The 27,075-nt window shown below is 34.3% G+C and overlaps 1 protein-coding gene across 1 annotated transcript; it reads right to left on the bottom strand.

The window, feature by feature from the left end:
* Nucleotides 1-1,878: 1,878 nt before the first annotated feature.
* Nucleotides 1,879-17,945, bottom strand: LOC128223605 (uncharacterized). The gene is made up of 8 exons (XM_052932878.1): nucleotides 17,855-17,945; nucleotides 17,356-17,487; nucleotides 8,656-8,778; nucleotides 8,013-8,405; nucleotides 7,640-7,763; nucleotides 6,360-7,518; nucleotides 6,021-6,246; nucleotides 1,879-2,207 (listed from the first exon to the last, which is right to left on the bottom strand). The coding sequence occupies exons 1-8, from the start codon at nucleotides 17,943-17,945 to the stop codon at nucleotides 1,879-1,881; spliced, it is 2,577 nt and encodes an 858-aa protein (XP_052788838.1).
* Between the last annotated feature and the right edge of the window lie 9,130 nt (nucleotides 17,946-27,075).

Here is a 27,075-nt window from a genome sequence, read left to right as displayed (position 1 = left end):
GTCTTCTGTTCAAATACGGCTATCATGATCATAACCTCATTCGGGATTTTTTTATATGATGAGTTGGTCCGCACGGGGTAGAAATGCGGTAGTTAAGTAAATATGACCTCAGGTTGATTACCTAAACAATATAATAATTAGTGTTTATGTGATACGTTTGTATTGATTTGTACGTTAGGTGTTTCTCATCCATTGTATTTAATGCCTTAGTTTTGGCATTTAAAGATCTTGTTTGATAAGGTTCAGGCAAATGGGCTTGTCCGTGTAATTTCTATCATATTGTTATCAGTAGTTTCTTTTTGTTATCAGGTAACAGCGAAGTGATTTGATAAGTTTGAAAGGAAGTAATAGGTTTCAAAATGTATTAAACCACAAGCTGATCGTTTAAGAAATCATGACGATTTGAGTTGGAGATTCATGTATGTTGGATTGTCCACGGAGGAAATTCGTTGTCCTTCTGAGAGAAACTCGTAGGGATTTTCCTCAATGCCTTTGCTTAAATCACTGCATGGTGAGTGAACATCATCATTTTCTAGCTCAGCCCTCTCGAAGTAAACATTCTCTGAAAGTAAGGATATATTCGGTATGGGTCTCATAAATGGGTTTGTTAATCCACATAAGATATACCCGCGTATGCCTTATCAAAATGGGCATCAATGCTGGTTTCCATTCAGGAATATCAAACGGACCCGCGAGTGAGACTGTACTCTATCAGGTTTTGTCACAATCAAGAAAGGCAATTAGTATGAACTATAAAATGTAATTGAGATACTTAAATTAATAAACAGCATTATTTAGTGTATTCTAATCGACTTGGTCAACGGTGTAAACGATATATTGATTAAATTTGTACATTGAAACCCATAGAGCAGAACAAAATGTGGAACAAAACAATTTACCACACAACCAATCACGTAAGAATTATGTTTAGATAGGTTGCTGTTAAAGCAATGATTTAACATGTATTGCAATCCAAAAGTCAAAATAGTGTCGAAATCGAGAAAAGAAAATATTGTTAATGGAATATTTTTGTTAAAGGGTGGTCCATCGATCTATTAAATTATGCCCATAGGATTCAAACAAATGTTTTGGAACCAAATACAACATACGAGTTTTTATTAACAACCGAAGAAATATCAATACCTTTATGATGAGATACACGAAACTCCTTTCTTGTCTCTGACTTTGATCGCCGCCTGTTTTATCAATTTTCAATTGCAATGACTTAAGCAAAGATAAATTTTAAATGTTAAATTAAATCAATTCAAGATTTTATACGCGCTAATCTAGTAAATTAACAAGGGTACGACAAATTGCGGAACAACTTTTAACAATCTTGGTGCCACAAAGACTCATATAAGACAAAACGAAGAAGAACAATACAAGCCTGTATACACATCAAATTAACAAATTTTAAATAATTCTCGTCAAAGTTAACTTTTGATCACAATACAAACAACGACAACAGCCACCCCAATAGTAACAACTATTGCTCCGGAAGTAGAAAGCGAAATTGCCAACACCGTATTTCCTTCTTCTACAGGCATGAACGCTGCATCGGGTAGAAAGCAACATTCACTTTATAGAATATCAATAAACTTCGTATATTACATTATTTATCCTACAGTAAGGTAAGAAGTATTGTCATACTTTTGAAATTCAAAAAGCACAGGAATTGCTCAAATTTACCTCAAAGAGTCCAAGTTGATAGAAACTCGTTTAATAATACTTAACAATTTGAATTCAATATTGTATTAAGAAAGTGTACAAACCACCTTAGATTAGGTTTAAAACGTAAACCATTCCAATTAAAATCAGATCATCATCTATAACATTAATTATCTGAATCTATATTTTCGTTCATTATTGCGATGTCCATTAAGAAGTCATGCAAATCTTACCATTACAACTGTCTCTGTCATTCCTTTTAATTACTTCGATACACACAACCGACGACGGCTGCATAGCGTTGTTAATTGCAAGGACAGTAATAGAAGGTGTGCATGTGAAATTGTCAAATATCTTTATTGATGTTTCGTTAAAAGAGAGCTCAAAATACAACGCATTTGTTGTTTTCGAGAAACTGTTCATTTCCTCCTTCGTCAGACATCGTGTATTAATTCCTATACGGTAGAATCTTATACCACTCTCCGGATCAGAAAATCCTTGCCAGTGGACAACTCTGTATTGTTCTGTATCATTGGTATCTGAAAATGTGATGGTTAAACATTTATTGCGCTTAAAACCTAAGACATAAATCAGAGCTAACGAGTAAAGTTAGACTATGGTTAAACGCTTACAAGTGGTATCTCGAAACCTTCGTAATTTACAAATCTTCGTAAATTAATTCGTAGCTTTGCGATAGGTTTGAAGCTCTTTTAATATTCCCATTAACACATAATGGGCTGTCTTCAAATGTTTTAATATGGAAGATGGGCTTTCTTAAGGGCCTTCATTTACAGACTACAATGGAAGAAATATTTTCTAACGCCGTTGGTGTCACCAAGTACAGATACGGAGAGGCGTTAAAATTTCGCACGCAAAAGCACACGTTTTAGTTGTTTCATCTTCAAACAACACGAGAATTTTCTTCAACAATACACAAAAGAGATTCTAAAACAAGATGTTTGCTGATGACTGCAGTTCGACACCAAATATCTTTAATTCAAACAATGGGTATTCTTGCAATTTACGCTAACTGTCAATACTGAAACAGAGATTGGTAAATGCCATGGCTTACTGTCTTAAATTGATATTAATCTGAATAAAATTGATAAATACAATGATTTTACATGATAAGGATACGTTTACGATGTGTCTCAAATATTTGCTCGGATCATGGCAAGCATTTTCGCATACAAATGTTATGCAAAACAGCGGTAGCAGTAATAATTCGTGTACATTTCGAAGGTGTATTTGTCAAGTAACCGCCTTATTTGTGTAAACTTCGAAATCTCAATTTCTAAATTCAGAAAGTGCGTTGAATAAAACAGTGTCACTGTCAAACAGCGAATATTAATATTTGAATTGAATTGTGTACACTGGGTTGCCTAAAATTTTGGGGGTTATGACACTAGTTTGAGGGATAGATGTGTTGAAAATCTGTATTCATTTATGAAATAAATTGGGGTTTGCATGTAATGTTACTAAGAATTAAGCGCTTAAGTTAATTTGAGTTCTAAGACCTCGTTGCGACGTTGCTGGTCTCGTGTTCGATTATCTACCCATTTCAACTTTTTATTTAGAAAATAATTTGCATTAATTAAAACACATACTGGTTAGCGACCCCTTTTCGGCCAAAAATGGAGGTTTTTCCTTTGTTAATTTTGACACAAGATAGCTATTACGATAAAACTTTACACTCAGACAGGCTGCCTCTTCCGACAAAAACTGTGTATTGTTTTTTTTTAAATAGCTAGGGATTCCGAATATTCCCACGTGCACAGTACCCCTATAATTTCGCTAAAATAAGCACCCTACTGTACCAATTATTCGCCCACCCCATAAATTCGCTGTTCTTACGATGTTGTTCGTATATTTCTCTCTAAACTATATCTTCAAACATTTTTATTTTATTTTACCAGTCAAGCGAACGTTTGAAACGACAATTGATCAATAAATATAAACTATTACATACTGTTTATGTATGTTTAAAATGATACAACACCTAATCGGTAAGCCACCTCTGCAGAAAATTTAAAAAGCTACCGGGATTCTTTCTTAAAACATGACATACATGTACATTATGTATGCTTATTTATAGAATTCCGAAGAGGGACAACGCATGTCCGTACAAGAAAAGTGTTTGTTTATTATAGTGTCACCCCTCTTAGTTACGGGCCAGCCCGTTGGGCTTATGAGACACCTACATTCGTAAACATCTTTACTCCGATTCCTTATCCCAAATGCCAGGCGCCTGGCAGGAAGGCAATTGGTACCCCTCGATTTAACTAGCTGCTGGGTCGGCAACCGGCCATGTCAGAACAAGCCCCGTGTGAGACTCGAACCTTCGACCTCCCGCTCCGTAGGCGGACGCCTTAACCACTAAGCCACGGAGACGGTAAGAATGCAATGATTAATTCAAATTTGAGTTGCTTCCCTTAGACGAAAAAATCGGCGATTACTTCACCGTTTTCAGGATTTACCATTTGCTTTTTCGGAAATTAAACGTAAAATACAGCAATTTATGGTATTTGTATAATTCAACACCGTTTTTATACTTTAAAATGACAAATCAATAATGTCATCAGATAGTGCAAGGTATCATCCCCGCGTGCAACTTACAAGATCAGAAGTGTAAACAATGTTTATTTGAGTCGAATTCCACATACTACTTACATTTGAACGCAAAAAACAGCTGATATAGGTCAAAAGTGATGCCGCAATGAAACGCCAGACTGATTTGTGTTAAATATTTCGTTTTTACTGGTTTTAACTGGATGGGCGAAAAAGTGGTACGGGCGAATAATAGGTTGCTAACCAGTACAGCAAACAAAATTCAAGCTTTAAATACTTAATACAAATATAAAAAACACACACACTATGCAAAAGCAAAGTACGATCGAAGCATTGCTAACTGTTTTACTAAAATGAGGTTATCCCTCTGTATTGCGATTGGCAATATTATCTTGGTATTTGTTCAATCATGTTGACGTTGAAAACACTTTGGTTTTTCCACAAAACGTCTTAAGAACATTTGCTTAACCTTCAATATCGCTGATTATCATTTCAAAGTGAACATCTTTTACTTGTTTTAGATGTAATCTTATGTGATTAAAGTAACACGCTTTCAAATTCTCGCTTCCATATAGGCTTACATACTGAATGTTAATAAGAGAAAAATGTTTGCATTTTCGCGTTGAACCAAAGTCCTGTGGAAATAAACGTGTTAACTGAAGTAAGTAATGATGTGATATGTTTTCTATCTACAGTGCCGAACGATGGATCTATCCACTGTATAGGAAAAAATGCAAGAAAAGAACAACAGTTTAATGATTTCTTTAAAGTCTACTCTAAGAGTATAATTTCTTAATGCAGACATCTTTTTAAGTATTCCACTGTAATCACCAACTGTCGCATTCATTATAGATATGCATCGGAGCTGCATCGAAGTTCTTCCCAAGTTCACTAACTCCACTTTGGGGATATCAATCCCACATTCTATAGTATATCGTTGACAGGAACAAATCTTAATTCCAACTCAAGTAATGTGTCATCCTGAAAGTAAATTCCAACATAGGATATCACAAAAGTGACATAAACACCCATGCACCACACTAACACTGGTATAGGTGTAGTTTATTACATTTATTGATTCGGAATAAACAGTACAATTTAAACGATGCGACCTGTTTTAAAAAATCCTAAACTTATAACAAGATTGTTTCGTCACAGTCGATTGTTTATGTGCGTAAAATAATATTTTTAAATAAATCAGTTTATCATTTACCACATTTAATAGTAAATGAATTATTAACGAAATGTGAAAGAAAGGATCTATAAAACGCCGATTTCAGAAAAAAAAGTTCAAATAAGTTTAAGTGCTAAGATGTTTATCTTGGAAGTCTCACCCTTCGTAACACTGGACCAGTCAAGCCAATTTTTCCTTAACTCGTCGCACGTGTGTATGGCTCCCGACACTGCATCCGCATAAGGCGTGATGTTTTCCCACGCGTCTCGTTTCTTTTCCATTAAAATGTGTCACTTAAGTTTCCTATCAGCATTTGTTTATTTCTACCGACCTCTTTCACGAGAGATTTTAATGCATCCTGTTAAAAAAATCGGTTTACTGCTCCGACCAGCAATTTTACTTGGTCATTGAAAATTCGCGCGAAACGTTTGGACTAATAAAGTAAGTATGTCGTAGCCGAACAATAGCACCCACCTTATAACAATCATAGCTTAAAAATACGAGAGCTTCAAGATACTGACCCCAGTAAATCTGTTGTTAATGGAATTTAAAAGAAAATACAAATACAATACAAACACCGAGTTTATTACATTAAGTGCGGTTTACTTACCTTCGTAAACAACACCTACTGAAGGAGGCGAATCATCAACAAGCACATCAATATGCTCCGTTGTTGAAAGCCCAGCCATGTTGGTTACTTTTATGGTGAAATAATAGATCCTGTTGTTTATGCCAATGTGCCAATTCTTAACACTTAACTTTTTGAGAGTTATTGTGTAGTTCAAGAATGCACATTCACCAATAGCCGGACAGTAGCACTGTGCTGTTGAGCAGGACTCCTGAAACGAGAGAAATAGTGCGATAAATCGAATTTGAACTCGTAAATTAAAACACGAGTGAGTAGTAATTTATTTTATTTATGACAGTTCAATTATATACTTATACATACACTTACAGTTATAGTCCTAACAGCAAGGTGCTCACTTAGAAGCTCGGTCATTGCTATTCCAAACGCCCAATGTATCTTAGATAAGCCACTATGTGGATCAAGTGCATCAAACGTCATTTTTATCTTGGAAAGGTCCGTGCTATTATGAACATACAACATTCCGTACCCATCTTTCTCAAGCCAAATGTCGTTGAGATGAGGCGCTGAGCGATCAATAAATACGGTTCGTTGATCGCTTTGGGCATTTCCAGCTATATCAATAGCCTTTACGTTCAGTCTGTATGTATCTCCGTCAGTGACATTCATATCCCTGCAAAAAGATTGACTCGTGAAGGAGGGGACAGAGGTTTCTCCAGAGAATGATCCATTATTCAATCTCCACGAAATATTGTATGCCATAATACCATGAACATTTGAAGTCCCGGAAACTGGTATTTCACCAGTCATTTGCTCGCATGAGCCGGTAATGAGACCGTGCGGGTCGGGGTCAATAGGCTTCAGAAGATCATTATTTATGTAGAAATCGTTGTAAAAATAATCTTTCCAGCTTATGCAGACATTGTTGTGATGGGTTTGCCACGTGTAATCTATAGCAGACGAGGCGGATGTAAATCGGAAAGGCTTTTCATTCCAGAATTGAATTGACGACGTGTTATCGTAAAGAACAAAGCGGCGACACTGTCGAACATTGTCTGCAAAATCCTTAACATCCAATGTGAAACAATAGAGCCTTGGTGTGTCTGAGGTAAGATTAATATCCATATTTTTGACTCTGTGGTTAACCTTTATACTTAATACGTTGGATGTGTAATCTACCTTTAATGATCCTTTCGATGGTAAAACCTCATTTACCCTTATTTCATAGCTCTCAATGGATGAAGCGGTACGCGAAACTCCTCCTGAAGGAACGGGATCCACCCAACCGTCAAACTCAACGTGATGAAGTTTTGATCGCGTTATTCGTTTGTCGACTCGTAAAGGCTCAGAGCTACATATCGAAAGTTTTGAACAGTGTTCAGGTGGTTGGCTGTCGAACCGATAGCAGACTGTTCGTTGGTCAACAGTTTTATGGTAAGGCTTAGCACTGAGGGCAGTGTTGGTTCTCCTATCAATGGCTTTCAAGTAACCACCACCTTTAGCTTCATATTCCAAACACAGCCTGTTAACATATATCAAATAATTGTTCAAATATCGTAAATCAAATATTTGTCACTATCGAAACAATTCTTTACGTTGTGAATAAATATCATGACGTATATAAAAAAAAACACTTTACTTACGCCTGACCATTTGCGAGTGAATAGTTAGTCGTTAAGTTATGTGACTCGAAATGCGTTCTCGTTACAGACTGGCTCGAGTTGACATCTGTCAGTAGCCTGTTTGTTGATAAGGTAGTGAGCGAATCTGTCACAAATTCAATTACATTTTGATGATTAAGTTTGTGCAATGACCGAGATTACTAAATTGCATCACCATTATGTCAGTGTACGCCCAAATAAGGATACATGTATAAACAATGAGGTTAAAATCTTTTATTTGGCATAAATCAAATAGAAAACATATCCGCATACCATGTACTAATATTCATTGACGTGGTAATAATAAATTCATATTCAGAAATGACATTCTGTATAAAGTATACTAGTTACATACTTGATATTGATTGACGTTTTATATATACTGTTGTGTCCGTTATCCCAAAGCTCTGTTCCTTAACAAATGAAGGATGCGAATAGCTGGAAATGTCAACGGTGTATTCAGTGGTCAAATCAAACTGCATTATCGTCGGCTGATAGTTTCCATACGTATCTTGTAAATACTGACACGCCGTTGAACTGCTCGAAGACATTGCTCTCTTCTTTTCACCGTTTGGTCCAAAAGCCACAGTGTCACATGTTAAGATAGATGGTTTCTTAGTGGGTTGACACGAAGTTTCCCCGGAGTTTGAAATCCTGTCAAACCCCGTGGCGCACGTGCAATCCTTGGTTAGATCGTTTGGATTGCAGCTGCCAGGCCAACAGTAATGGTTGTTCCAAGAACACATTCCTAAATGAAATGTTTTTAACTATATTGATAGAAATATGTCATAAGCAATTTGTAACCCATTTCATTTTTATAATGTTCCCACATTACAGTTTTTGAAAAACTAATCGTAATAACTCATTATCATTTTCTGATTTAATAAATTACTCTCGCATAAAATAACTGGTTGAGGCAGTAAAATTGAAAACAATTATTGTAAACCATAAGTAATCATTTTGTCATCCATTGTCGTTTATAAATGAAAGACCCTTACGCTGACATTCCTTGTCACTGTTGTAACGCTTGAAGAAAAAAATGTCGTCGTTACGTTCCTTGCAGTAGACATTGTAGGCTGTTGTGCAGCTTCTGTGTTTACACTCGATGATTGCTGGACATTCTGAAAATGAAGTTCTTTTTCTTTAAATAAGTTATAAAGGCTAGACCAATACGACATTTTCATATTCACCAGAACGTTCTGCTTGCCATAAATCGTATGTTGACGACTATGTGTCGTATTGTCGTTGTGTCGTGTTGGTACCCAGTTAACCAGCCAACATGACATAAATGTTGTGGCGTTCGTGAGTCTTGTTTTTATTATTTTAAAGATGGTACAGGCTTAAGTGGTGACATGTATTTTGAGAAATTTGCTTATTTCCTTTTTGTAAGTTTTATCAAATGAATAAAAATAATTAAGATTATTGAATCGAAGTATAAAGAATTTATGTGAAAATAAAATGTGGGAATGATCTGTGACATATTCTCCCTGCTTTATAATCGAGTTAAGGAACACAAGTCACAGATGTTATGGTTAAGTTTGCTAATACACACATGGCATTTTTTTCTATAACCTTTTTAAACTACTTAAAGATGCACTCTTACTCCCAAATAAGATTTACCACAATTAATACTATTGTTTTAATATTCCAAAAAGGATTAATAAATGTCGAAAACAATGGTTCTTATGAAGGATGCCAAGTCTGATTTGAAAGAAATGATCATAAATCATAATGAGACAATTGTAGATCACAGTAAATTTTTTAGCATTTAACATTCACCAATCATTTAATAGTTTTTCGCTATCTGCTATTAAATACACGGTTACAATCTTGTTATCAGTAATTAATATTGTCCATAAATGCATTATTTAGTAAGAGGTTAAAGGTTTATCAGTCAAAATTGATGTTTGTTATACTTGTGTGTGTATTGATTTTGAATAAAAGTGAAACTTTAAAGCTATTAGCCAAATTTATGTACAACTTGAAGACCGAATTTGTTTGCATTGTTTCACACATTTTAATGTGCAATTCATTGAAAATGAGTGTCATGCTTTTTACGAGTGTCCTCAATATGAGGACATAAGGACAAACTATGTTTTTAATTCGCACAGTGGTCACAGATGGCAAATTCCATTTCATCATCCAATGAAAATCTATGAGACGTGTACTATTAAACAGGAAGCATACTTTGTTTCACAAATAAATGACTGCGATTGAAAATAGATAAAACAGCCAAGAAAGTATGTGGCACTATTATAATTATTAACATTGTTATACGATGTATTCTGGGCTGGACGCCTTTATTTGCAATAAAATTGAGTTGAGTCGTTTTATTACTATAATGGAAAATTTTTAAAACTGCAAAACATATAGTTCGGACAATAATTTTGATAAACAAAAGCACGTTCAACCCGGTGTTAGTTCCTTGGGGGTTAAGATCCATGACATCCGTGTAACTTAATTCACAAGGCATTAATGGGAGCAAATCATCTTTTTCATTTGTTTAATCGTTACAAAAAGCTACATAACCCTTTTGCGCATGAAATTCAGACAATTACACCCATACTTTTTCACCGTTCCACCGTCATAGCGACATTATTATTACATACACGTAGTCACGAAACCCCGGCCGGTTGTTTGGATCCCTACAACAGACAGGCGGCTTTGCCATTTTCCAAACTAGATTTACAACAAAGTAAACGACTTCTTGGCCGTAAAATGGTAAGATACATGCGATGGATACAACTGAATGCATCATTGAAGGCTAAAATTAGTCATATTTTTTCCGAGGGCGGAGGTTCAAAGAGGTCCAAAAACGGTTATACCTCGCTGAGAGTGCATATTATATGAAAGGAAGAGCACGTCCGTAATTGCTTTACCCTCTGACGTCAAAATTTATATTCCCACTAAATGAAGAGGCATAATGTTTACTCTAGCTATATTTTTTACAAGCTTCTTTTAATTAATATATGTCAAATACGACCCTAAATCGTTCACCTGAGTAAAAGCTTCTTAACTTACAATTTGTTCATGATTTTTCAAGTTCTTCTATTACAACTGTTGTACTTATGTTATAAATCTATGTAAATCAGGTGGTCCCTAGTGCGGAGTGCGATTTGACCCCCGGTCAATATTTGAGCTCTTCCATTCTACTTATACATGTGTCCATGTAGAAGTAATATCTCACAGAAGTGCAACTGGTGACGATGAACTTTATTTTATACAATGAACATTTATTGAAATTTATATGTAAACAACATGCAGGTACAATAACGAAAAACGCAAAAAATACATAAGTGTCTAATTCCACCATTTATAACTATCAAGCAATACATTCAATTGTTTGATGTAAACTGTTTATTCACACATTTGCTATAGCTCTTCTGTAGCCTGTCACATAATGTTGGTCCTTTGTTTTAACTTTTTGCTGGCTGAGCTATACAAAGAATGAGATAAGCTTGAATCATATTATTCATCAACACCTGGCGTTTTACTACAGGATGATGTAAATTTACAGCAAGAGATACACCGGGGAAGAATTAAAAAAGATGTCTCAATCATGCAAACTTTAATTTCAAACAGTATAATAATTATATTTCAATTTATAATATTTTGAAAAATAATAAAGTGTGTACACAACGTCGACCTTATATATCATATATAGTTTATAAAGGCGAGGTTAAAATTAATTCATGGTTAGGCTGTGCTATTTTGGTAAAGTTACCACAAAGAAAACACACAAAAAAACACCGAACACACCAATTTATATTGTTAACCCAGTAATGATATTTGTGTATGGTTTAACACACGAAGTGATATCTTTAACAACTTCGAATATTTGCCTATGGAAAACAATTCATCAATCCATATTTCCTTATATACAACACATTAAAGTAGTAAATTATTACTGAGCGGTTATCTTTTGTTTACTTTTTACAGTTTTTCATAGGGGAGGGGATTACATACATATATAACAGGAAGAAACGATCCAAAGTAAAATAAGGAAGTATTTATTATTCGTTTGTTATGGAGAAGCATTGCTATCAAATTGTACAGACGTTTTAATGCAAGGTTCTTATGTAAGAGATCTTAATCCTCTAAGAAAACGTTTCTAGCGTACATCAAGTTATATACATTGTAAAATGTATATATGAAAAGACAAACTGAATAATGTTTTGCATTATTGAACAAAAAAGTGATTGAATTAAAATATAGAAGAATATCGACAATATTTTTTTTAATCAATTAAACCCCAATTTTCTGCATTTTATAGGTATCACATGTAAATATATCACATTTCGCATTAATTTTAATATGAACATACATTGGAAGCTACACAAGAAGTTTCTAATTCAGCATGCTAGTTTTAAAATTTGATTATCAAAATATCTCTTAAATTATTAAATGGTCTCTCGGCTAAAAAGGTGCCCACAACAAGTTTTGTATTAAATTATGTTATTAAGGTCCACATTTGTGATATTTAAGATTTGGCCCCAATCTCGAGGTCCCGATTAACTGTTCACAGAACCTTTTTGATCATCCGTTTAAGCTGTATTTGATGTGTTGAGAAAATGCTACTTGATCGATTTAGACACGCCTTAATGGCACATAAACATATGGGCATGTGTTTATCTATGCTATCCTTCTGGCTTTGTTTGCAAAACACCAACAATGTCGAGTGAAATAAAAATGTTGAATGAAATATTTTTAAATGATTGCATTCCACATCAACGCGTACTATTACATGTCACTAAAATTGTTTATTAATCAACTATTACGTATTTGGCGAGATACAGAGACAATTGCTGTACCACTACCAGACAATTGAAGACAGTATATGCCAGAGCTCGCTCAATATCAACCAAACTCGGCCAATATCAACAAAACTCGTCTAATATGAGTATTCTCCGTTTTGATTGGCTAAAAAACTCGCCTTATATAGGATTTGAGAAATGGGCTATTTTCATTGGCTGTCGATACTCGCCTGATATGAGAAATATGCCTGAAATTATTTTTAAAGGTAGCCATTTTGTTTTTAGTTTTCTGACTGTTTTGAACAGTTTGTGCTTCGTATAAACCTATTTTGAATACTTCAACCTATTGAATGATTGAACCACATTGTACGGTTTGATATTACAGTTGTATTTAACCCGTTTGCGGACTTTTACGACTATTCATTTATGACTATTACGATTTTATACACCTACAAAATGGACGACGATGGTGAAACATTTGACGTTTTGGCAAACGATTTACGAAATTAAGACGAAAAGACATGCTTCCTTACAATGTACAGTGCTTTATTCATAAGTATGTGCAATGTCACTTTAAGGATGCATGTCAAAATCAGCAAAGTCAAGTCTAGAAAAGCAGACACCATGAATGAATAAGGGATAAATACGGCTTCACTGTGAACTAAAGGTAAGTTATAAAAATGTTTTTAACCAAAATGGAAATAGTTAATTAATAAAATACTTATTAATTAGGTGATTTCACATTGGCCCAGTTATTTGTCCTTGCTCAGCTGTATTAGCCTTCGCCCTTTCGGGCCAACCTCGGACAAATAACTAGGCCAATATGAAATCACCTAATTATAATATTAATTAAATTTACTTAATTTTTAGATATGTATTTATTCGTGTCTGACATTTTTCTGAATAAAGGAAGGTTAAATGAATATTCAAGTATTTCCGACAATATGCTATGTTTCAGTTATATATGTATGTATCATTTCTTCTACTCATCAACTCTACAAAATAGTAGTTGTATTTTACCAGCATTCATGGCTTTAATGGTTGTAGTAAGTGCATGGTGTTATATACTATCATACACAATGATAGCTCAGACTTGTATGAAATTCACGTTCAACTTTAAATAAGTAGTATATAAATAAGTGCATATATCACTTGCTTACTTTGCCTGTACTACTATGTTATAAAAACCTTTTATTATTGATTATGCTCCAACCTTGTGTCTTCCTTAAAATGTACCTTATGAAATAAATATTGTTTAAACCAAATAAGTAGTACATGTATCAAAGAAAAATCGGTAAAAATAGCGCATACAGTATAACGATGTACGGCAACCTGAATATTATACAGGGGTTGTAAAGTCGTACGATTAAAACGCGCACTGACTAAAAGTATTCGTACACGGACAGAAACTTCGAATCTATATTGATAGGCTGTTTTTAAGAAAGTTTTTTTTTTATAAAAACATATTTCTCTTGATAGATAAATGTTCTTTAACCAATTAAAACGTTCACCTTATGCTTAACTTATGTACATATACAAACTAATCAGTATTTGTTTGCATCTTAATTATTCTGTTTGTATGATAAACTGTGTATCTTATACAATAACCGATTAGGCTGAACATTATACAAGTGAAGAGGAAGTTATAAATGCCGTTAAGAAACTAGGCAGCAATAAAGCCTGTTCTCTTTATAATATACTTTATGAGTATTTCACGGCATCAATACCTATTACAATTAACCGACTAGAATTATTGATCAACCATATAGTAATCATTCCCCAGATCATGGGCATCAGGATCCAAGTATTTTCTCAAGTTATACAATGAGAAACAAGAGAATTGTATTCTCAGGGCAACTTAGTTACAGAGAATATCGGCGGGAACTACACGATAACCCACAAAGTCTAAACTGGGCCGCCGAAGTAACAAAAAATATCCTTCAGTCATCCGGTATTGCGGACGTATGGCGATTTCTAGAGTCTGTTAATTTTCGTGCATTTATTTAAATTATTCATTTTGTTCTTTCATGCATGTACTATTTAATATGTAATTGTTTGTTTTTTTGTGTTTAAAACGATGACCTATATATGCTTAAGTGAAATAAACAGTCTGTTCTGTTCTGTTAAACGAAATCCGTGTCTCTTTTTATTTGTTACTGTCAGTATAGCTTTGTTTTATTTACTTTGATTCAGTCCTAAATTGATATCAGGCCCGGTATTCATAAAATATCTTAAATGATTTCTTAACTTAAATCGTATTCCTATTTTTTTTTCATTGTCAAATTAAAATAAAAGTTGTGTTATTATATCATATGATAAGTGAGATACTAGTTGACTTAAGTTAGGAAATTGCTTAAGATGCTTTATGAATACCGCCACATGGATATTAATGTACGTTTTCTTAATCATACATGATTTATATGAGCATTCTTCGTTTAAAGCCTGAACAGACAATTAGTTTTTGTAGTTAGGTATAAGACGTAAAGTACAGTTGTGTGCAAACAGTGTACGTTTACAGCCTTTTTGTTCTTTCGTCTAGCTTGGAACGGTAATTTACAAATTGACATTGATAAGCATGCAGTGTAGATATTGATTATGTGGTATACATTAAGATTTTAATTTGATGCACTAAACTTTAATATTTTTTAGCAAATATGTATGAAGTATGTGCTTTTTGTGTTAAATATAAATACTTATCAAATAAAAGGAAAGGTACTATCACTAAAGAACGAAACGTACAAAAATCAAGTGGTATGTTCAATAGTATCCAAACGATCAAATGATCTCTTCAGCTATTATAAAAATGACGCTACTCGAATACAAAAAAATATTCAACATGTAAATCACGCAATTTAATCTACTACCCACCGCCCCATTTCCCACATAACAATTGCTGTAATTAGAACATGTTATCAAGTACACAATGGTTGGGTGGGGGTGGGGGAAGTCCTTTGAAATGGTCTTCAATTGCCGGAAAAAAACGTTTTTCCCTATCAAATACAATATTGTGTGCGAGCGTTGGGAGACCTTTGGGTTCAGAATATAATGTGCGTTAGGGGGTATATCGTGTTTGAGTGTCCGGGGAGGGAATGTTTTGCCATATATAATAGTGTGTGCGAGGGGGATATAGGAGGCTTGAGTCCATACTATAATTTGTGTGAGGGGGTATATATGTATATAACATTTATAAAATACCCTTTTTATAGCCCCCCCCCCTCCTGCCATCTTCCCCAGTCCCTACTTTGCCCTTCAATCACGATATAGACCCCGACGTACACTATACTATATAGTATGAATCAAACCCCTTGCACACTTAATTGTTTCCGGTTGTTCTGTTGTTTTTTCAGTAATTCAACGAACTGGCCTACGAACAATTAGGTTGGTCATTCTATACCCCCTTATAGGTCACTCGATCCATCCTTATTACGTTATAATTAAGCTTGCATAGGGTACGAAACTTCCGTTAACATATTTGATAGTTTTCATTTATGTTTCGGCTCCCAAGTGCATCCCAAATGGACACGATCTCGATTTTGATACCCGTTTAAGATAGTTTCGCCCCTCATGAACGTTGCTCGTTTATTTGAAAGGTATGTGCTCATTTGACTCGCATAAGTGCTGGCCAGGCATATCAAAGACTAATTGTGTGCTAATGGTTTTCGGTAACGAACAAGAAGCACAAATACATCTTGCATAATAATAATAATAACTACTTCAGATGGTTACCCTTGTTGTTCTACTCTTAGATTCATTACACTTATAAGTAATAGTAACGGCACCCACAACCCATGTTAAAGAGAGCACCTGGGCATCAACATTTAACGACCAATTGAACGATTAGACGAAAATGTTATAACACTTTTAAGTTTAGAGTAACCTTTATCCCATGCCAGCCTATTTGTATAATGTGTTTATACAAATATCATATTAGAGGTTTTCAACGCTGGATATTTCACTGTCAATCGTCCATTGTAATATAAGAGATAAAAAAAAAAAAAAAAAAAAACATTGAATTTGTGGTCATTGAAACAACGCTTTTAATGTGTAAATAACGCTTAGAACTTAATGGAATTCACAACCGTTTTCTGAACATTGACATATTAAAGCGCCAATACGTTAATTGCGATAAAAGACTCATGTTCAAAATGTATTATTTCATACCAATGGAACGTTGTAATGAGTAGACATATCAATAATGCCTATACAATATGTTAACATTTGTTATTTGTTATTTATTGCATTGTTTCCAACGACTTAAATGGAGCTATCGGTGCAATGAAACTGAAACTAGCTTTACCATTAACGACCCCTCCGTTTTTCAGAAACGAGCACTACCTGGAAGTGTACCGGATGTCTACATTCGGTGAAGGTCAAAAGGTTGTGTGACAAGGAAACGTTTTGTTGAAACGTTTCGTATTACTTTATCTGCTGAGAAACGTTGATTATTCCAGCGAATTAGCTAGGTCATTTAAGCCGAAATTCTCATAAAATTACTCTTAGGCTTGATCGACCCTAGCTGTGCTCAACTACTGGAATGAATGTTAAAAACAGCCGATGTAAAAACTATTTAAAAACTAATTATTTCAAGAATGGAAATGTATTGCCGAAATTAAGAAAACACAGTAGAAAAGGTTTGCTATTTTAATTTCCAGTCACTTGTTTTTTTCACAGCTAATGACATTTAAAACCAATTTGCTGTGTCTCATTTTTAAAATTCCAGACTTCATGCTAATCAAATCCTTAATTATTCCACAGAATAATGTTCAAAACCAGTTCAAATCATTGATTACATGTACATTAAACATCTTTATATTGAAAGCAGAAAGTTTTTAGACGTACACCTTATAGTGAACCATTTTTTAGTTATAATTTCTAAGCTTAGAGCACAGATGGGTTTAGGCATAATAGTTCTAATAAGACAGGAAAACATTTAAAGGTACATACCTATACACCCTCTACTATATCCTCCGGGGTAATAAGGATCGTCACAAGCTGTACATCTGATGTTGTCTGGATATCCGCCACATTCCTTATTTTGGCCCTTGCAACGTGATATGTAGAAACCTAGGTTACAGCCTGGGTTAAGAAAGTGACAAACATTAAATGTCGTTATGTAATGTTTGGTTCGGACGATAAATATTATTCATGTAAGTATAAAAAGCAATGAAACAGTGTTGCTAAAATATTACGTTTAATATCAATGTTTTTAAAAGTATACCAACAAAATTAACCCGACTCGTTCGTACCTTACTAACAAAAGTATTAATTGTTGTTGTTCAAATAAGGATGCTTAAAAATCGGCTCTTTTCTTCAGTTGAGTTTAAAGAAACTAAAATATGACATACCTAGGCAACATTGCCCGCTTCGCCAAGCTGGGCAAGAGCATCCGGAACTGTAGGTAACGCCATTATAACAAAACTCATTACATGGACCAGAGTCCCACTTTTTGTCACCTCGAACACATTCTTCTTGATACCGTTTTCTCGTCCCACCGCCACATGAAGCTGAGCATGGACCCCAATTGTGCCAATCATCATAGGTAAATGGGGTGCACCATCCATCTACAAGTAGCACATTATTTTTCATACGTGAATACTTTGTCATTCCAAATAAATGCTTGTTTAATATTTCAAAACGATACCAAGACAAATAGTGATGCATGTGTCACACTAGCAGCCCAAAATAGCTTGTTGTCACATCTTGCTTTAAAGATGCACTCTTACTCCCAAATAAGATTTACCCAATTAATACAAATGTTTAAATATACCAGAACGGATGAATAAATGTCGAAAACAATGGTTCTCATGAAGGATTCCGAGTTTAATTTGAAAGAAATGTGCAGAAAACACGTTATTTCCACCTTATGAGACTATAGTAGATCACAGTAAATATTTTAGCATTCTCCAATCATTTAATATTTTGGGGTTTTCAGCTATTAATTGCACTGTTACAATCTTGTTATCAGAAATTAATATGTTCCATAAATGCATTATTTAGTAAGTAGTTAAAAATTTATCACAAAATTCATTTTTGTTATACGTGCGTATGTATTGATTTTGAATAAGAGTGTCACTTTAAGATTTAGATTCTACTGAGAACACAAAAACTAGTATTTCTTCAAATAAAATGGTATCACTCTGTGTAGGTGGACATTTGACAAGTTTCATACAGATCGCCAGATTGCACAGAAGGCTGCAATACTGCATTTTAATAGTGTTGCTTTCGTGAAGAGTAATGATGTAAAACACATCGATTGAAGAAAGCATCCTCTTAAGATTTGACAGCACCTTCGATCAACCGACAACCGAATTCGTCCGACGTATATCGGCTCTTTCCATATGTACAGAATCTGGACAGTACGCAACGGGTTTTCGCTTATCAAAAGAAATTTTATTCACTGTTTTTACATTAAATATTTTTTTATAAAACATTTCTCTTTGTGTTTGTAGGTTTTTCACATGTTATGAAACCGAAAACACCAGTGTTTTTGTATAGGTAAATATATATGTACATGTATGTACCAATCTTCACATTTCTTAGTAAACAACAATGCATTTTAAATACTTATACGTTCAGCGGTCGCATCTATTAATAACCTTTCATGAACTTTTTTTATACGATTTCGCAAACATCACGGACGCTTAATATGAAATAGTCAGCCTATTTATTCGTTCAAGAATGTATGATCGGTCTGAAAAACCGTTTAAATTCTTATCCTGATTTGAATTCGGTTAAATTTTAATATATTGAAACTGCAAAGTAAGTTAACAATTTTATATAAAAAAATCAAACTTATCCCACGATGCGGATAATAATACAATGACCTCTGGCTACGGACAATTAATTTTTTACAAGAAGAGCATACGCTTATCATGTTTTCAAATTGCACCGTAGTAGCTTGAGTTTACAGCCTAGTTTCATAAACGGACAGATAACAATTGTCAATAATGTTGGTACACTGAAGTATTCCCATTCTTTCAGCACCTCTTCAAATGGATTTAAGTATAAATTATCACCATTCTGTGTAAAATTTAAATTATTCGAACTTGAAGATTTTGAGTTTAAACCATATGACTATTAAACACTTATTATTCTATAAAAGAATTCATATGCATAATATATAATATCCATGCATGTCTTTTTTCTTATTGTGTGAATATCGGTGAGCTATTTATGCTTAAGTTTAATAAACATTCTGTTCTGTTCTGTTCTTCACAAACGTTGCTCATTAACAGTCAACACTCAAATGTGCTCTCGTACAGCGCCGTTTCAAGAATCACAACTTATCCTTACCCACACTTGCAACATAACAAGCGATGTAAATTAATGTTTCCTTCAGCATTGCCAAATACCAAACATTTACGCTAATAAGTACATTTTTCCTGCGTCTGGTCTCCGAGGTAAACGCCCTTCCTATCAGTGCCTATCTCTTACATAGTACAGTAAGAAGGAAGTTATCCCTTAGTTTTAGCAAATCACGAGCAGTACTGTTATCAAAGATTAATTAAAAAAACATCGCAGGTAATATATCTTTGCTTTATCAGAATGTCCTGAGAGATCTGTTAGTTTTTAGATAAATAGCTAATTGAAAATCTTAACTGTTGAGAGCTGTTAAATATGGCCTGATAAGTCATCTTTTAAACCATTTGTTAGGAAGAGAAACACTTCAAACTTTTTGTGTGTTTTTAGGTGTCCACTATATCAGTATCATATGATGATATTACGTCGTAGTTACAATTCGGGCTGAATAACAATATGTCTGTTCAATGGTTTCCGAACAAAGATTTTGTGGTTAAATTTATAGTTATATATATATTAAGAACTTTGAAACGAACCGATTTGTAGCCTATAATATTTGCTAAAATTATACTTTAGACCTAACACACCAATAATAAGACATTGATTTAGTTTGATATAGTGTTACGAAAATAATAATTTCAAGTTAAAGAATCAAAATTTCAAACCGTAGGGCATTTGATGGTTGATGTATGGACATCATGCCTCCAACAGAAATGATGCAACGACAATGGTTAAGGAGAGGTCACGTTGTGACCAAAATGGCGCTTTTCCGATTCCGATGAATAGATGTCCCATACTACAACGTTTTATATCACGTGATATAAACGCCATGGGGTTAATAGTTGACCGGTTTTTGGATATATTGGGCACATGAAACCATATTCGAGTCTCGTTCTCAGCCGATATGGTTTCCTTTGCCCAGTATATTTCATATCGGGCCAATTATTTATCCCGTAACGTATAGTATTGTACAGGGTAATTTAATTTTAAGTTTAACTTTGCTTACAATCATCAGCTATCATCGTGGTTTTATTTTCACTAAGCACGTATAACTCTCAAACGAAATAATGTTGTTCGCAATTTGCGTTCTTCGATAACACCAATAGCACGTTTATGTAGTGCTCAGAACATCGTTAAGATGAAAAAAATGTGACGTCGCCTACTAAATTGAGACCTAAAGAGGTAAAAGCAGTATTTTCAATTCAAATATTACACATAGTTTAACGTTTGATATAATTATCCAATAGCTAGTTTAAATTTGTTTTTAGTGATAATGTAAGTGCCTCTATAGGACTAATTTTCGCAAACGATTCCACACATCTTAGGAGTCAAGTGTAATTGAAAATCTTTTCAACTCGAATAATATACAGTGTGTGTATATCACGTTATAAATTGCGTCATAAATGCTACGTCGGAAGGCAATATTTTTATTTAAAAAAATACCTCAAACAAAGCTAACTTCACTATTTCTTCACCATTTTTAATGAAAGATGGCCTAGTCTACGCCGCTTACAGAGCTCTGCCTTCGGTCTTTTATCAGAGTTTGATTGAGAGTTTAGTTTCTTTAAACACTTCGACAAACCTTTTCACAATACGGCCGTATGACGGAGCACTGTCAAAACATGAATTTGGAAACAGGTTGGCGAAGTGTTTGATGAAACTAATGACTATCAAGTTTCTGTGACAAAACATATGCGGGGCTCTTTATGATGCATAGACTGCCCTTTATGACGTAATTTATCACGTGGTATACACACACACTGATATACTCGATTAACAGATATCAGGATTAAAAATATGAATCCGAATCTAAGTCTAGGTGGAAACTTGAAATATATAAACAAAGCGCAGGACCAACTACCTACACGATCAAAGACATGTATAAACACTTTGTCAAAACAATAAGACAGAAATTCATTAAATCAAACATCTAAAGAACGCTTATATATAATTTAATCATGTACCTTTGTTGAGGAAAATAACGACGTAACCTCCATATTCCTAAATACCTATTTTAAGAAAGACGGAATAGTGCCTTTGCTTACTCAACTTTAAAGTCCAATTTTGCAAGTTAAGATGCAATTTAATGGTAGACCTCACAAAAAACAAGGTGCCATTACGTGTATGAATATCAAGAAAGTTAGATTTTGTTCCCGCCGACAGAACGTGGGTATTTTCAGACTCAACCGCTGATAAAGGAGTTTCTTACAAAAACTACACATTGGAATGTTTACATTCGGCGTGTCAAATACATGTTTTTCAATAAAAATGATTCATGTTGCATGTTATATGGTAAATTACCTAAGGAATACAATATTCGTTAAGTATATACAAATAAAACTTGGTACACATATTGTGAACGACAACACACACGAACAAACCACAGAACGTAAGTTTTATCTTTTAGTATTATTCCACAGGAAACGACAACATATAAGCGTTGGCTTTCACTACGTGGCTCTCTTAGTTGTGTATTGATGTGGCATCTACTTGAACCTGTCGCTTAAGGAAACCTGACACAGTACAGCGGTATCTTGCAAACCTGCAGTACTTCTAGTACTTTGATTGTAGAAATGAAAATACATTGGATTGAAGCAATAACTTAGTCGACAGTTTTTGCTATCAGACTAAGCCTCAATGAGCCTTATTTAACCTGTTATATGTTAATTCAGTGTAGACAACTGTACTGGCTAAAACATAGAGTGAGATTAAATGTAAGTGCATGATCGTGTTGTAGTTGTTAGAGGGACTGCCGATGGTGAGGAACATGATGAACTTCTTCTGTTGCCAAGACAGGAGGGAGTTTCATGGATACTTACGGATTTATATTTCTTCCGAATATAAGTTGCATACATTTACGATCTCTTGTCAAATATTCAATCGTTAAAAATGCAATAAATAAAACTTGTAACCAGTTTATGTTTAGCAAGCACTGTTGACCAGTCGCCAGTTGTCAAACAAACAAACAATTGACCAGCATTGGGGTTAGTTTAGTAATAAATGAAGACACATGGTTGCATTATGCAATATATTTACAGGGATATCACCATCAAGGTTGATAAACATGGACCCACTTGACAGCTACATGGCACGATGCCATTCTCTTCACTTGAAACATATATATATATATGAATTTAAAATGTAGTAATACAATAGTAGCAAAATAACGATTACTTTAATGAATTTAATGAGTATTTAATATAATGATTCCATAGCAAAAACAAGCTTGTGCTTTTAAAACTGATATTCTGTGCCTTTGTAATGTGTTCATGCAGTTCAATTATTTTGGGTACCAAACAAAACTATTTCAAACAATAATATTGTTCCTTGTACTAACCGTGTAGTTATATTGCACCTTTAAACAGTCCCTGCATAAATGTAAAGCCCAACGATGTTATTGTGTATGTCCTTGTACTATTTCGGATCAACAATGAATGGTTGTTCAATACGTTTACATATGAATCTGACGATCTTGAGGCAAACCTGTTGGAAACCCTCTAACCCGTACACTAACGTATGTAGTTATGTATATTCAAGTCCTTCACCGCGGGCCGTTGAGTATGACTTAGCTATTCTTAAAAAAAGAAAGTTGCATATTATATGAAATGGATTGTTCCAACTGTATATAAGGTTAGGACAGTAAGGTTAGTCACCTAATCCATTTTCACGGTATCTTTAAAAGGAGTTGGTGCCCAGTTAAATGTGGACAACAGCTACCTATTGGATAGGAATAAAACATGCTCTGGAAGCTAAAGAGAAACACATTTGGAATGATTTCTATAAAAAAAACACTGTCTCGTTATGGATGTGAAAGTTTTTAACAAGCCGTATTGCAATGTATCTATAAACAAATCATACCAATAGTACTTATATTGATACTTCATATACGTCTTCATTATACAATTCAAACTAGGCAAAAAATACATCCCTACAAAGAGACATCTGGCTCTGCCAAAACAACTCCAGCATGGCTTGTTTAAGCCTCAATGTAAGTGGTAAACCCTTTCTTTCTTGTCAGGTTCAATGTATGCGTATCGCCGTAGAACTTGCAGAGTAGGAACTGATTGTTGCCTTGTGCCCCTGAACAAGGTTTATTGGTGGTGTGTCGACTACTGGGCTTGTCCCTGTATTTTTCATTGTGACGTTCAACACCATCCTGTAGCAATACGACTTTGCGTCTGCTGTTTGTTTTCGTTTATTTTATTGCAGATTTTCACTGCCGGGCAATCTGATCCGACAAAAGACATCTTTGTGTGTAAAGCATTTCCCGTTGTGTCGACGATCGTCATGTCTCTCAACGTCATATTTCCGTTGTGGGCAATTGTCTGCCCTCATTCGTTAGAATTTATAACATACACATGTCGAGATTGTCAAAATATCGTACAAACAGACCACATTTTTTAAATATTAACACATACGAAGCTAAACAAGTTATCAACAAGAGAGTGAAAACATTGCATTTTATTCTGTAACGAGCAGCCACACTTTACTACATGTAAATATGAACAGAACTGCACCTGAAATACCCATCCTACGTACGTTTTCCATATGAAGAACAACGAATGAAACACGTCACTTTCGGTACGCGCTGGGTTTTTTTATTCGCATGTTGACATTATACGAACTGATAATTTAAGTAGTTCAAGTAATACATTTAAGAAATCCTGAGTATGACTACTCGAACGAATACTAAATTGTTATTGAATGATTGACCACTCAGCCACTTAACTTGTATCCTGGTGTACAGTGTTGTTTCGTGGAATGCTCATACAGACGTTGACATTTTGAAGTCAAGAGGGTCAGTTAAGGCAAACAGAGTAAGTTACACAGAAAGAGACTCATCCACTGAGCTAAATTCCCACTTATTATATTGTTATTAAAGCTGCACTCTCACAAATTGAACGTTTTGTCAACTTGTTTATGTTTTGTCTTGGAACGAGCCAATTTTTGCGAAAACCCATGGAAACCAGTTAAATAAGACTGCTGACAAAAAAATAGATCGCAGATATTTGTATTTAAGTTCAAAAAATGATGTTTTATGCATATTTCTTAAACCTTTAGTAACGGTTTAGGCCATTAAACATTAATTTTCGAACGAAAATATGCAAATCTACGATCTGATTTTTTGTCAGCAATCTTATATTATTGGTTTGAGGATATTTACTCAAAAATTTGCTCTTTCCAAGGCAAAAAATAAAAAAGTTGTAAAAATGGTAAATCCGTGAGAGTGCAGCTTGAAGCCATTTTAAGATTATTGGGCCGTATTCATAAAGCATTTTTAAAGTTTTTAAAAAGATTTAAAAAAAAAAGTATTTTTATTCAATACTGTAAATGAAAATAATGAATATAAAAAATATTAAGTTTTTATATCATATGACCAATGAGATAATAAAGTTAGAAAAAGACTTAAGATGGTTTATGAGTGCCAGTGCAGGTATAAATTAACTCACAATAATTACAACTTGTCTTCGATATTTTACAAAGTACTTTGCAATGAGTCCATTCAAACAAATGATCAATACCCATGACATTTTTCAGTAATTCAAATGTTTAGTTTAATTGTTCAAGATTTTCCTTCCGGGAACGTAGGTTCGAAGTTGGTACATGGCGATAGATATGTAATCAATTATATTTGGGCCTAATGCGGACGTCAAGGATCACAATTTTACACCGATTCCCCCCCCCCCCCGCGATATAATTGAGGTGGTGAGCGTAGCGTCTACAGCGAGAGAAAGACATGCCAAAACAATATTTTATGGCTGCGAGCCTAGAGTAAATGATTCTGGCCCCAATTTCTCGAAACTTCTGAAGTCCCTCATAACAGGATTAAGCTAATCTCACTATTTTTGCTGTTCTGTACAAAGTTTCAAAGTTGATTCAGACACTCAATGCAAACAGAGTTTACAAACATGAGGATATTATAAGTGCTAAGTATAACGATGCTTTATGCAGGCACATAGTAGATACATATATGAAAACAAAGTGTACATTGAGGTTAAATTTATCTGAAAGGAATGATACATTGAGGTTCAAATTTCAAATAGAATTACAATTATCAATAATCAGAGTAAAAAGTATGTCAATAAAATGTGTTATATTAACTTCTTAAAGACATTTTAGAAATTATGTAGGAAAAATCTGTATGATAATCAGAATAAACCATTTTTCATTTATCAAAATCCATTTTCAGTATGTATTTTGGCTAATTGAAATAAGCGACTTAAGCCTGTTAAGCTTAAGAAGTTTCGAGAAATTGGGGTCAGACGTGTATTACATAAACCTATGTTATTTGCGCTTAGTGTCTTGTAACGTTAAGCGACTCTAGTTAAGATTGTGTTTGACCTTGACCTTTGTGTCTTTAAACAAGGTCATCGTTAACGTTCAGGGACTCTCGTTAAGATTGTGTTTGACCTTGACCTTTGTGTCTTTAAACAAGGTCATCGTTAACGTTCAGGGACTCTTGTTTAGATTGTGTTTGACCTTGACATTTGTGTCTTTAAACAAGGTCATCGTTAACGTTTAAAGTGCCGTTTCGAGAATAATAATTAGTCCTATTTCTTTCAGCATTGCCATAGTATTAGATATTCACAATCATATGTACATTCCTGTCCCTGGTATTCGGGCTAATCGCCAGCTTTGTTGTACCAAAGTTTCAGCAAATCTAAAGACCCGATTAAATTAATGAAAACATCGCATAGGCGTATCAATCTGTCCCGAGGAAGTTGTCTTATATAAGTGTAACGGTCCGCCGCAGGATGTGCGTTAATAGTATAACATTCCGTTATTAGTATAACATTCCGTTATAGACCGAAGTACGTTCATAGTGCGTATGTTTACTTGGTTTGTAATATGCAAATTAGCAAAAAGCTCGGGCTCCGTGTGGATTAAGACTTTCCTGTATATAAAGACCGGTTGAACCCTTCAGGGACGAGCAAGCTTTTCTCTGAAGGGATCTGTTGGCCTTGCTGTTATCATAAACGTTACATTAGCTATTTCAAATTTCTATCTATACCAATCAACCTCGGATATTTTAGTCATAATCTGAAAGGACGTCTTAATAGCGATTTGTATGTTCGATTTTTTTTATAAATAATCACGTTTTCTTATGTTCATTGTTTACATTTTTTAACATTTATTTTCCGTACCACGAGTAACAAATTCCGAACACAGATTTCATAGTTTAATGTATGTCTATGTTCATGGAAACCATATCGATATGTCTTTTCAAAGTAATGCAATTAGGCTGAATAAAGCCGACAAGGCGATTTACGATTACAAGCCTTGATTAAGCTTGATAAAATACACAAACAGATCGAAAAATGTACATATGTGGTATCAAATTGTTTTAATGAAAGTTATACTTGC

This window comes from Mya arenaria, chromosome 17, assembly GCF_026914265.1.
Source record: "Mya arenaria isolate MELC-2E11 chromosome 17, ASM2691426v1".
In the NCBI taxonomy this organism is placed as follows: domain Eukaryota; kingdom Metazoa; phylum Mollusca; class Bivalvia; order Myida; family Myidae; genus Mya; species Mya arenaria.
The sequence above is the reverse complement of the archived record's forward strand: the minus strand, read 5'-3'. Positions and strand labels throughout refer to the sequence as shown.